This window comes from Apteryx mantelli, chromosome 10 (assembly GCF_036417845.1).
Source record: "Apteryx mantelli isolate bAptMan1 chromosome 10, bAptMan1.hap1, whole genome shotgun sequence".
Classification (NCBI taxonomy): domain Eukaryota; kingdom Metazoa; phylum Chordata; class Aves; order Apterygiformes; family Apterygidae; genus Apteryx; species Apteryx mantelli.
This window is the reverse complement of record NC_089987.1, coordinates 23,182,401-23,194,307: the sequence shown is the minus strand read 5'-3', so window position 1 is coordinate 23,194,307 and position 11,907 is coordinate 23,182,401. Positions and strand designations below refer to the sequence as shown.

The 11,907-nt window shown below is 63.4% G+C and overlaps 1 protein-coding gene across 1 annotated transcript; it reads right to left on the bottom strand.

The window, feature by feature from the left end:
• Nucleotides 1–2,083: 2,083 nt before the first annotated feature.
• Nucleotides 2,084–11,755, bottom strand: CALB2 (calbindin 2). Its single transcript, XM_067302920.1, has 11 exons — nucleotides 11,665–11,755; nucleotides 7,400–7,476; nucleotides 6,881–6,970; nucleotides 6,523–6,603; nucleotides 5,161–5,217; nucleotides 4,920–4,997; nucleotides 4,768–4,823; nucleotides 3,741–3,780; nucleotides 3,599–3,652; nucleotides 2,935–3,006; nucleotides 2,084–2,616 (listed from the first exon to the last, which is right to left on the bottom strand). Exons 1-11 carry the CDS (start codon nucleotides 11,753–11,755, stop codon nucleotides 2,500–2,502), a joined length of 813 nt encoding a protein of 270 aa, XP_067159021.1. The 3' UTR covers nucleotides 2,084–2,499.
• Between the last annotated feature and the right edge of the window lie 152 nt (nucleotides 11,756–11,907).

Genomic DNA, 11,907 nt, shown 5'->3' with positions numbered 1-11,907 from the left:
AGGCGGATGCAACCCCTGGTGCTTTGGAGGCATCTGAGAGGGATAACTAGGAGTTACCGGGAAATGTGCGCAGGGGAATCCCGGGAGGAGGGATGTGCGCCAGCCCTTCTCGGGGACAGCCCAAGCGTGCGAGACCAGGAGTTGCTATCCAAGTGCAGGAGGGTTTAGCCAGCACCAGGAGGGGGAAAAAAAGTCCATTATGGACACTTGTCTGCCTGGGACCACAAGCACAAACACAGCCAAAGAAAGCTGCCTCCAAAGCTGCATCTTCTGAGCCATCTGGTAGTTCCATCTCTGCTGTGGGACGTAGATGTCCCTGGCTGCAGGTGTGAGCCGGAGGAGCGCGGCTGACCCAAACACGGGGACGGAGCCTGGGGGGGGCGAGGGAGTCATCCCACTGTAGCAGGAGCCCCCGTACTAAGGTTTTCGCAGTGTAGCTGGCCTGCTTGCTGCCCTGGGGATGATCACGTGGGGTACGTGTGTACGTCAGTGTCCCCAGCAGCCAGCCCTTGTGCCCTTACGGTGACACCGAAATGCGGATGCGACTGTTTTGCAGCACAAGGTACCATGCCTCTCTGCTGGTCTCAAGGGTGGCAGAGAGACAAGGGACCATAAGACATCCCTGCTGGCCAAATGTCCTGCTGGCAGCAAACCCCAAGCCTGGTTTCATACAGCTCGAGGCCCTTGGGGAGGGGTTTTTCTGTGTGGGACTGTGGTCTGAGGGTCTGCGTAAAGCTATTCCTGCAGGGCAGCTGTTTGTAACGTCTCCTTTCACCCTTCCTTGCCCCAAGATGAATTTTCTAGGCCCAGCTGGGACTGGGTCTGGCTGTGGTCTTTCCCCTTTCACTGCTGTCCCTCTGCAGCAGGCTCAGGCGTTAGGGTAGGTCAAGGCAATGATTCAGTAACTTCTCTTTCCTTAGGTCAAATGTGCCAAGGGGTCATTTTTTTTTACCTCTGTCCATACCAGGGACTTGTCCTCAGAAGACACCTTCACCATCCTTGCCGTTGAGGATGGCAGTGTTTGCCCAGGATGGTGGCATACGCTGCAGGTCCAAGGAGAGGCCCCAGGGAGCCCAGGACAGCCTTTCCACCCTCCCAGGCTCTCCAGACCCACCGCTTCGCTTCTCTCCCAGCTTACTGGGAGTGTAAGGACCCCATGCATGGGCAGACCCTCAGTGCAGCTGCTGCCACGTTGGGTGCCAGGGAGATGCTCGTGGGTCCACCTTCCCTGCATTTTTAAAGCTTTTCTGTACATCGATTTGGGTGCCGTTGCTGCACTCATGCGTGGCTCAGCAGAGCACATGATGTTCCCAGCAAAGGCTGTCGCTTCAGCCTTTATTCGGGATCGGCTCAGGCACATTTGGGATGGAGGGCTCAGCACTAATGAACAAAGTTTCACCAGGGATGGCTCTGCCCTCCTGCCACCGCCTGGGGTTTCTGATCTACTCCTGGCAGTTTTTTTCCCCTGCACCATCGATAACAGCTCAATTAGTCTCAGCAGAGCTCATTGGCTTTCTGAAAAGCCGAGAAAGTCAGCAGATGTCTCCATCAGCTTCGTTTCTACTCATGTCTCTCTTTGCTGCTGTCCGAGAGCTCCCCATCCACCAGCTGCACCACCAGCAGCCAGCACCTGCTGAGCCGGAGGCTTTAAGCCTCTCTGTGCTGCAGTCGGAGCACGTTGGGAAGACAAGAGAAGATGACAGCTCATGGAAAGGTAAAGGAGATAAATAAGTGTATCTATCATTAGAGAAGCATCTCCTATATCCCATCCTGCTACAGCTATATGCTGTGTATTGACCTAATAGCTTAAACCACGGGACAGACCCACAAAAGAGGGCAGAGCGCTCCGGGCCATCCACCTCTCTGGAGGAGGCCGATGGCTGAGAGCACCAGCAGGCAGGGGGCCCAGGGGGCCCCACAGCACCCCGGCGAAGGGCTTGGCCACGCACGTGCCTGGCTGGAGGAGGCGAATGAGCCCAGGTGCAGCGCGGGGTCTGGTAGCAGTACTTGAGTTTATTTGTAAACTGTTCTTTGGTAAACAATAAGAACGCAAAAGAGACCAAACGAACGAGAAGACACCCCCCCCCCCAAAAAAAAAAAAAAAAGAAAAAAAAACAAACCAACCAGCCCGATGGGGAAAATAAAAGTTCACTCCAGTGGCAGGGATTTTAACAGGAAAACAAACTACGGCAGACTCTGGAGAGAGGAGGAAACCCAAGAAGAGCTGCACTAGCGCCCTATGCAATGCGTAACAGTGACGAAGGGGCCGCGGGCAGACGGGGCCATGCAGCGCCCTCCCCCCGCGGCGGGCAGGGGCCGGGCCCCGGGCAGAAGCGGGTGGGCGAACGCCAGCGGAGGGCACGGCGAGGTGGGCGCAGAGCTCCCGGCCAGCACCGTGGCGGCGATTGCTCCCCTCTTTGCGCTCTCTTTCGGCGCAGTGATGGGGGTGAAGTGGGGGGGGACCAGGGAAGAGGAAGAGGAGAGGGAGCGCAGGGGACCCTACATGGGGGGCTCGCTGCAGAGCACAATTTCCAGTTCCTTGCGGTAGAGTTTGCCCCCGTCGGAGAGGTTCATGATGCTCTTTCTGTAGTTGGTGAGTTGCTGGATGTTCATCTCCTGCAAGGAGTGGGGCCATGGGGGCTGTATCGGTGAGGGGCTGCGCACCCCCATTTCCCCACGCGCTGCCTTGGCCCTGGGCTCCAGCAGAGCCCCAGCACCCTGGGTGTCCCCTGTGGGTGCTGCGGCGTCTCCCCTGCTCCAGCACGGCTTCCCCGCTCCCTCCGAGGGCTGGAGAAGGGCCTGGGAGGTGCGAGCTCCCACCTGGCTCTCCAGGGGCCTGAGCAAGGTTTTAGCAACTCCCTGCAAAGCCCGAACACGGTCCGGGGAGCTGGAGGGGTGTGCGGGCTCCCTCCCGCCCGGCCCTTCCCCACTTACTTTCTTGTTCTTCTCGTACAGGTCTTTCAAAAGCGCGTCCAGCTCGTTCTCGTCAATGAAGCCGCTCCCGTCCTGGCCAGTGATGGAGGGACGTGAGCACAGGGAAGGACACGTGCCTGGGGAGCCCACCCCCGGCAGCAGCATCCGGATCCCCACAGCCACCCCGCTCGGGACGGGCATGGGTGCGGAGGGCTGCTGGATGCAGCTGGGGTCCCTGCCCTGGCAACTTGTCCGCCCCTGGCACCAGCACTCCTTCCCTGCATCGGAGCAGGGAATTGATCCAAAGACTTATTTTGATGAGCTATTTTTGGCTGGAGCAGTTTCCCAGGCTTCAAGTTATCCCCAGCCCCATGGAAGGGATGAGAAAACTCCTAGGAGAGACCTGGAAAGCAGGTGACCCTCAGCGGAGCCTCCCCAAAACATCTTCCACATCCCAGCAACGTAGGGATGCAGGAGATGACGGCTCTCCCAGGCCTGTGGGTCGCTCCGTTGGGGGCAGCCTGTTCCCAGCATGCTGGCAGTGAGGCTGGCGGCAGCTCCGAGCCAGAGCCGGTCGCCTGCATCCGGCCTTCCCCTCGCCACCAGCCCAGCGCCGAGGGCCCCCTCCCTGCCGTCAGCTCCACCAGGTTAATCCCCTTGTCTTCCTTTCCCACTGCCCTCCTACCTTATCGTAAAAGGCAAAGATAGCGTTGAATTCCTCCGACGACAACTTCATTCCCTGGCAAGAGAAACAGAAGTGAGGGAGGGCAAAGAGGCACGCTGCAAACAGGGAATAGGAATGATTTTTTTTTTTTTTTTTTTTTTACCTGAAACTTAAGAAGGAAGTTTTCCTGCACAGGCAAAAGTCTGAAAAACAAGAAGGCCAGAGGATGAGCGGGAAGCAGCCAGGTCGCAGTGAGCCAGGTATCCCGAGGGACAGGAAACTGCTGCGGAGCGGGCACGCGACCGCAGCGCTGCTGCATCAGCCGCGCACCCAGGGACGTGTCCGTGGGGCTCGGCGCTCTCTTAGGTGAGAGCCAACCCTGGCCAGACCCTCTGCTCCCAGCCACAGGTTCCCGCCTGGCACCAGCATTTCTGCAGTAAGAGTCAGATGAAGGAACTGATCTGGCCAAAAATTCGTTTTTTTTTCCTCCTCCTCCTTTCCCCAGGTTAGCTTTGAGCCAGATCGGTTCCCTGAGCCGATTCAGGCTGCGGCAGCGTGAACGAGAGCGCCAGGCTGCGGATGCGCCGGCGGGAGGCTGGACCAACGTGAACTTACAGCCGTTGGGGAACCGAGCGCGATTCGGGACTGACAAAGCAGAGAAGGGACTCGGTAGCTGCTGGCACCTAGAAATGCAGATAGCAGAAAGTTTTGGCCTTCTTCGTTAAAAAAAAATAAAAAAAAAAAAACACGGCTAAAGAGGCCAGATAGGAACCGCTGGCAGGGAAGGGTCTCTGCGGTTTCTTCTCCGCTGCTCTCCTTTGCCAGGAGACATCTGAAGTTGTAGGAATGCCCCATGTGACACTGCATTTGTAATGAAAAGTGCTGGTTTTTTTGAAGTCACAAGGATTTTTCATTTAGAAACATGAGCAAACCAAAGAGGAAAACCTGCTTTCCTCCGGCAGCCAGAGTGAAAACAAACTCTTAACAGATACGAATGTTTTGAGGTTTTTCCTCCCCACCACTTGCTTCTTTCGCTCCCCAAATCCCGGCAGCAGCGCTGATCTCGGGTGCAGAGGGGCAGCCCACTCTGCGGTCCCAAAGCCCCTTTTTGGAAGGAGGCATCCGAGGAGACATCCCCACCCCGCAGCCCCTGGCTCTGCCGGCAGTGAGCGGCGGGAGAGGGGTCTTACCGGGACATCTCCGAGAGGCACAGCTTCCCGTCCCCGTTCATGTCGAAAATCCGCAGCTGTGGGGACACGAGCGGCAGCCCGTTACCGACCGTCTCCTCCCTCCCGCGGCGGGGTGGGCAGAGGCAGGCGATTCGGGGCTCGCCCCCACTTACGATGGTCTGCGTGTACTCCTGCAGCTTCGGCTCGTCGTAGGGCCGGTTCGCCTTCTTCAGCAGGTCCGACAAGAAGCCCTGGCCGGAGAGCGACGCGTTGGCCGCGGCACGGTCCCGCCGGGCTGCCCCCGGGGTGGCTGAGCACCCTGCGGCGCCCCAGTGGGCGATGCCCCGCGGGGCCAGGAGCGGGCACCCAGCGCAGCCCCCCTGCCCGCGCCCCCCGCCCCGGCCCGCAGCCCACCTTGAGCTCGTTGGCCTCGATGTAGCCGCTGCGGTCCGTGTCGTACTTCCGCCAGGCCTGCGAAGGAGGCACCGCAAGCGTTCGCGGGGGGTTCTCCCCCCTCCTCGCCCCAACGCGGCCCCCTCCGAGCTCCCCCCGCCGCCCTGGCCCGAGGCAGGGCCGCGCCATGGCGCCCGCTTCGCCGCTGCACGCTCTCCCCGCAGAGGAGTTTCCCCCCCTGCAGAAACGCCCGGGGGCACCTCTCCCCCTCGGGGCCGGGAGCTTTCCCGGCCGGCGACACACAAACCGGCGGCTTTTGTCGGGCCGGGCGACGGTTGAGCGAGCGCAGGCGCACGCCGCGCCAGGAGTTCGAGCGCGTTATTGTCCTCGCTACGGCTTGCGGGGCAGGGCTTTAATATTTGATGGCATTTCCCCGAGGCGACAATAGCGTCCGCTTACCAGCCACCCTGCAACAGGCGCTCCTCTTTCCGCCTCCGATTTGGACGCGAGGTTCATTTTCCAAGCCCGGCTGGAAAGCCGCCCCCTCCCCGTACAGCGCTGCCTGGCAGCTGCCACCTCTCCCTCGCCCCCAGCGGCGTTTCGGTAACCACCAGCTCGGCAAGGATTTATCTGCCAGGCTTCCTGGGATCGGTTTTGCCCTATGCACATGGGCTTTGGGGTTTCCACATCCCTCTGACGGAGGCAACGGATGCAGGGATGGCTCCTCTCGCCTCCAAAACACAGCCAGCCCTAGCGTGGAGCGTGGCTGGGAGGGCCAGCACAGCCCATTTATGCAGGACACTAAGGACAGACCGCCCAGGTCATCCTGGAGGGGGAATTTATGGAAAAAGCTATTGGTCCTGGCAGCTCACCTCGGTCCGGAGACCAGGATGAAATGCCCAGCTGCTCTGAAAGGTGCTGGGACAGCTCTGAGGACTGGAGAAGCTCATCTCATTCCTGCTCTCCACCCAAAACCGGCACTGTTCACACATGGGTCTCTCACGCCACCTTCCTGTGCTTCCCCTCCTCTTTCCCACCGTAACAAAGTTAGTTTAAATCAATTAAAGCCCCTCGCGGTCAAGACCCTCTGCTGCAAGGCGGATGTCTGCAGCGGCTCTGCTTGCTCCCGTGGAGGAGAGCGGGCAAGCCGGGTTCAGGGGGGGACCAGGCCAGGCTTTCCCAGGCACTGACACCAAATTGGAGCCTAAGGTTTGGGGGAGACTGGGGAGAGTTTGGGAAACTCCTGCCCTGAGCCTGGCTGCTGCTCGTTTGTCCGCAGCAGAGCCAGGCACCAGGACTTCAGGGACCAAAACGGGCTCAAGAACCTGTGGCTGGAGACGGTGTGAGGGCAGCAAGAGCCCGGGCGCAGCCAGCCCCACTCACCTCCATGAACTCTGAGCTGGAGCCGACGTGCTGGCGGAAACACAGCAGGAAGTTCTCCTCCGTGGGCAGGATCTGAGCCAGCTGCGGGGGACAGTGAGCATCAGTGGGACAAGGACCCAGGTCCCCGGCACGCTCCGGCGGCTCCCCACCACGAGCCCATCACGCACACAAGCTTCTCCCACTCCCCCATATGGGGATTTCTACTTGTTCATGTTACCCCAAAGAAATCACTGCCCCCACCGAGCTTTGCCTGGGCATCTCCTCCCGCCATCCGCGGCCACCCCGGACGCTGGGAACGCCAAAGGCAACACGCCAGCCCTGCAGCCCCATCCGGTCCCCCGGGGCCAGCGCGACTCACCTCCGCCATCTCGATTTTGCCATCCGCGTTTTTGTCGTACTTGTGCATGAACTCCTTCATCTTCTCGCCAAAGTTGTCGTTCTTGGAGTCCTGCCGGCAAAGAGCGGGGACGGGAGTCAGCTGGGCTTACCCCCGCGGACACCCCGGCAGATCCGAGCCGCCTCTCCCATCCCCGATATTTTTAATTCGAGCCTGTTCCCGCTGACCTGGCGGCACGCAAGTCCCTTCCCTGCCCACGGGGCCTCGCGGGCATGGATAACCCCCAGGAGCCGGGGCTTTGGGAGCCTCCGTCGCCGCCGGCCTTGCGGCAGGGACGCCAGCACGGGCCGCCCTCAGCTCGGCAGCGGCGGGAAGGTCCCGGGGAGGCGCCTGGCCGGGGCACGCGGACGAGACACGTGCTCACGGCTCGCCGAAGCCAGGGAGGCTCATCAGGGCCATTCCCAAACGAGACGGCGCTGACGCGAGCCTGAAACCGCAGGCAGGAGGGATGCGGGCAGCAAAAGCAGGAGAGGGCCTTACCACGCCAGCCCCTTTCCTAGCGCTTTCCAGCTCCTGGAAGAAGTTTTCCAGCTCTTTGCCTTCGATGTAGCCGTTTCCTGGGGAGGAAGAAGAAACCCGAGGCGTTGGCGGGCGAGGGACGCTCCGGGGGGAGGCAGCGCGCGCGGCCTCCTCCGCGGCGAGGGCGGTCGCAGCAGGGAAGAGGCGCCGGCTGCCGCGAAGCGTTGCCCTGCCTTAACACCAGGCTGAGCCTTCTCCTTCCTTCGGAGGCAAGGAAAAACCCCAGGCGCGCCCCGGCACCGCCACGCAAAGCCCGGCGGCGTCACCGCCACTGCGCATGGCCGCCAAAGAGCTGGCGGGACGCCTGTAGAGACGAGGACGCCCGGGGGCTGCGTCGTCGACGCGAGCGTTAAACACGGGTGGGGAGGCCGGGCAGCCGCCGTCCGCCCGCCCCGCGCAAGGCCGTTAGGGCTACGTGTCAGGATGTGGTTCCCACGGCAACGGGGCCTGCTCTTCGCCTTAACGAAGCCGCCGCGACGAGTTTCCGTGCTGTCTCCTTCTCTTCCAAGCCCGCTTCATCGCCGCGCTTTCGCCCGTAGTCGCTCTTCCAAAGGCTGCGGCGCTCGGGGCGCTTTTCGGTGCTCCGGAGGTTTAGCGGGAGGAAGGTTCATCAAAGATTTAACGAAGCGCTCCCTCGGCGGCGGCTGTCGGTTCCTTTGAGCCCCGGGGGGTGACTGGAGCGGCCCGAAGCGGTGGCTGAGGGAGCGTGGCCAGGCCGCGTGGCCCAGCGTGGGGCTGGCTGTGCCACCACGTGTCCAGCTCAGTGGCACCAGAAGCTGCTGGAGACGTGGCCAGGCACCACAGCGTCCCTCGAGGAGGGTGTCGGGGCGGTGTCGGGTGCTGTTGGGAGTCCCCGAGGGGCTGCGCCTGCCCCCTCCGCGTGGCCGCCCCGGCGTGGGACGGCAGCCCCCTTCTCCCAATGCTTCGCTTTCCACCAGCTTCTGCCAGGCTCCTTGGTCCATCAGAGGGAACGGCTGTGGCACCTCCTTCCCGGCTGCCTTGGGAGGAAGTCAGGAGCACCGAGACGGAAACGAGCTTTTCCTCTTGGACACAGCCCCACTGCAAGGTAGAGCTGCAGGGACGGTGCTTTTGCGTCTGAGGGACAGCAGAAACCGGCTGATGTTGCCCTCTCCGTCCCCTCCTCTGCTACCCTCCATCCACCCATCCTCTCCCTGCCAGCTCCAAGCTACCCCAAGAGCATGAGGGGGCCAGAGCCAAAAGGCACCGAAACACCTGCTCTCTCCCCACATGCACCACTGACACTTCAACGTTTCCACCCTTATTTTATTCCCATGCTCGGATCCTATAAACTTCTTCTTGCATCCCCCAAGACACCTGCTCCCCTGGGCCCAGGGCACCCCAGTTTCGGGTACGGGGCAGCCGGTGACTGCTCCCCACAGCTCTGCCCGAGCACCCGCCTCTGCCCATGGCATCCAGCCTCTCCCCAGGGGGTTACGGGCGCCCTGGGCACGGAGACGGCGTGACCACCCCAAGGAGATCTTGGGCCAGGCCAAGGCACGCAGCTCCCCAGCAGCATTATCCTTCCTCCTCTTTCACAGCAAAGGGTGCCGGAGAGCCACAAGCACCTTTGAATTTAGTCGAAAAACCAGCAATAGGGAAAGAGCTGGAGGAAGAAGAACCCAAACAGATACTGTTGCCGGGAGCTTGATTTCCCCCAAAGCGAGCAGCAAGCAGGACAGGTCTGACCTGCTGTCCGCAGGGGCAGCACTATGCCGAGAGGCATCTCGGGAGAGCTACGGCCGCTCCGTACGGCTGCGCTGCTGACCCGGGAGCCTCCCCGCATTGCGGAGCCCGCTGCCGCACTCTGCCTCATCCCGGATTTGCCCAAGCGCCTCGTTCAGAGCCGCAGTCCCCGGAATGGCCGTGCTCCTGCTGAAGTGTCGCAGCCTGCCGGAGCCTGCGTCCGGGCTACGGTCGCTGCCATCGGTAGCTACAAAGCACGCGGGGTCGGGTGCCTCCTTCTGCAGCACCTGCGAAATGGGTTTGTGGGACCCTCCGAAGGACCAGCCAGAGGCATCATGGCAAAGCCGGGGTCCCCCCCGGCAGGGGCGCCCCGAGCACATCCCCTGAGCTGACCTGGCTGCTGGCAAAGCGAGGTCTTCATCACCTTGTCCTCCTCGTGGAGGAAAGCCCTCTCTGCTACCCAGCAGCTCAGCGAGTTGCCAGGGCTGCTATTTCCCCAGCTGCCCAAATCCCCGTGTGCCACTTGCTCTCCAAAAAGCCCTAGGAACAGCTCACATGAGCCCCAGGCAAACTCTGCTTCCGGGCCCGGAGAAGGAGCTGGGACACTTGGAAGCGGTGCCCTTGGCGAGGACCGGGGGCAACTGGTGCTGCAAAGCCAGGCCGGGGAGAGGCAGGGCGCAGCCTTCGGCACCAGGCCGGGCGAGCAGATCTTCTCCACACCCGTGGCGGACAGAGTGGGAAGAACCGCTTCGCCTGTGCCGAGGAGACATCTCGCTGGCACAGAGGGTTTTGAGGACAAGCTGGAGCACGGAGCAGTTTGGGGCTCGGACCCCAAGGGGAACAACACCCTCTCCCTGCCTCGGGGCTGCCGGCCAAGCGGGGGTCTGGAGATGACGGAGCACATCCGAGAGCGTGGCAGGAAAGACAGAGTGTCCCCTGCTGGGGACGTTTCCTTTCCCGAGAGCTATCCCTGCAGCGGGGACAGCCAGCCGCGCACGGCAGCTCGCTGAGGACGGCGGCAGCGCTCGGAGCCGCTGCAGCCTGCTTGGACTCCCCCGCCGATGCTCGACAGCACGGTCCGTCCCCTGGGTGCTGCAGGAGGGGCCGGGACGCCCGGCCGGGAGGATTACACAGCACCCAACAGGCTGAGCGCCGGCTCCAGCCGCCGGGGACGCCGCGTGACACAGCTCCCGGGAGGGCTCGTTCCCTTCCCTGCTGCCCGACCGGCCTCTGCAAGAGCCCCAGCCCCTTCCCTCGCCGAGCAGCCCTGGAGGCACAAGGATGGACAAGAGCTTTCCAAGGGCTGGTTTCCCCAGGGAGCCCCAGCTGAGCCAGCTTCGCAGCACCAGAGGAAATTGCGCTGAAAAACTATTTTTCCAGCAAAGTGTTTTTTTTTTGGTGCGATTTTTTTCCCCTCCCTTTTCTCAGCAAGGGGCAAACACAGCCGCTCTCCCAGCTCCAGCACGGACCCTTGGCTGGGATGGGCACAGAGCAGAAGAGCCCAGGCTAGTCCTTGCTAAGCAGCCTCTTTCAAAGTGCGGGGACTGATCCTGATCTTGGTTTTGGGGCCCATCTGGAGCCGCCTCAGAGGACACCCACCGCACAGCCCCATTGCCCACCCTGGGTGCAGCTGCAAAGTGGCAGCCAGCGTGCCCAGCCGGCACCGTGCCATCTGCACAGGGTGGAGGAGAGGTCCCCGTGGGGGACGTGGCTGTGGCGTCCCCCTGGCACAGAGCTCTCCGTCCAGTGGGGGTCGGGAGCCCCGGGAGAGCCCATTCCCCACCCCGCTCTGGGCGATGGACACCCCCTCCGTCATCCCCTGCCTCCAGGGGACGGCACGTCCCCAGGGTCCAGCCTGCATCTGCGCTGTCCCCCAGGCCTGCGGGCAACCCGGGCATGAGCGAAGGGCCCCCACCGAGGTGGTGGATGGAGGGGAGCAGAGGCTGCAGCCCCGCTGCTGTGAGCCCCACGGAGGGCCCCCAGCAGGATAGCAGGGACGTCCCCCAGCAAACTGGGGGGAAACTGGGCTGGTGGCCCCGCTTTGCTTTGAGCCGGGGCGCCCCGGGAAGGGCAGCCCCCCCCCCCCCCGGGCTGCAGCCTGCTCTCACCCCCTGCCCCCGGCACGGCTTGGGGCTGCCGGCGGCTCCGGGAGACACCCAGCCCTCGGGGGGGGAAGGGCAGAGGGGAGACCCACGCCGTGCCCGGGCTCGGCATCCCGCGGCCGGAGGGGGGGGGTCCCGGCTGGGATCCGGTCCCAGGGGTCCGCTATCCCCCCGGTCCCGGGGCACTAACCCCCCTCCGGGGCCGGGCGTGCCCCCGACGGGGCTCTCCGCATCCCTCCGCTGCGGCCGCGGGACCCCGCGGCTCCGACGGCGCCCGCGGTCCCGCCGCTCGCGGGGATGCTCAGCGCCGTGCCCGCTCCGCCGGGGCGCGGCGGCGATTTGGGGGGGGGGGGTGGCAACGGGGCGAATCTAGGTGTGTCCCCCCCGCGCCACGCCGCGCCGCGCCGCGCCGGCACTGACCGTCGGCGTCGAAGTGTTTCCAGACGTCGAGGAACTGCGAGGCGGTGAGCTCGGCCAGGTGGAGGTGCGGGGCTGCCTGCTGGCCGGCCATGCTCCCGGTGCCGCCGGTGCTCCCGGTGCCGCTCCCGGTGCCGCCGCTCGCTGCCCGCCGCCCTCCGCGCCCGCCCGCCGCCGCCTTTTATAGCCGCCGCCGCCGCCGCCGCCGCCGCCGCCGCCGCCGCCGCCGCCCGCCGCCGCCAGGGG

Coding starts and splice junctions, on each gene's coding strand:
- CALB2 (XM_067302920.1), bottom strand. CDS start 11,755: ATGGCCGGCCAGCAGGCAGCCCCGCACCTCCACCTGGCCGAGCTCACC. Junction 6,971..7,399: donor CTAGGAAAGGGGCTGGCGTG/GTAAGGCCCTCT, acceptor CTTTGCCGGCAG/GACTCCAAGAACGACAACTT. Junction 3,781..4,767: donor TGCCTCTCGGAGATGTCCCG/GTAAGACCCCTC, acceptor CTTGTTTTTCAG/ACTTTTGCCTGTGCAGGAAA.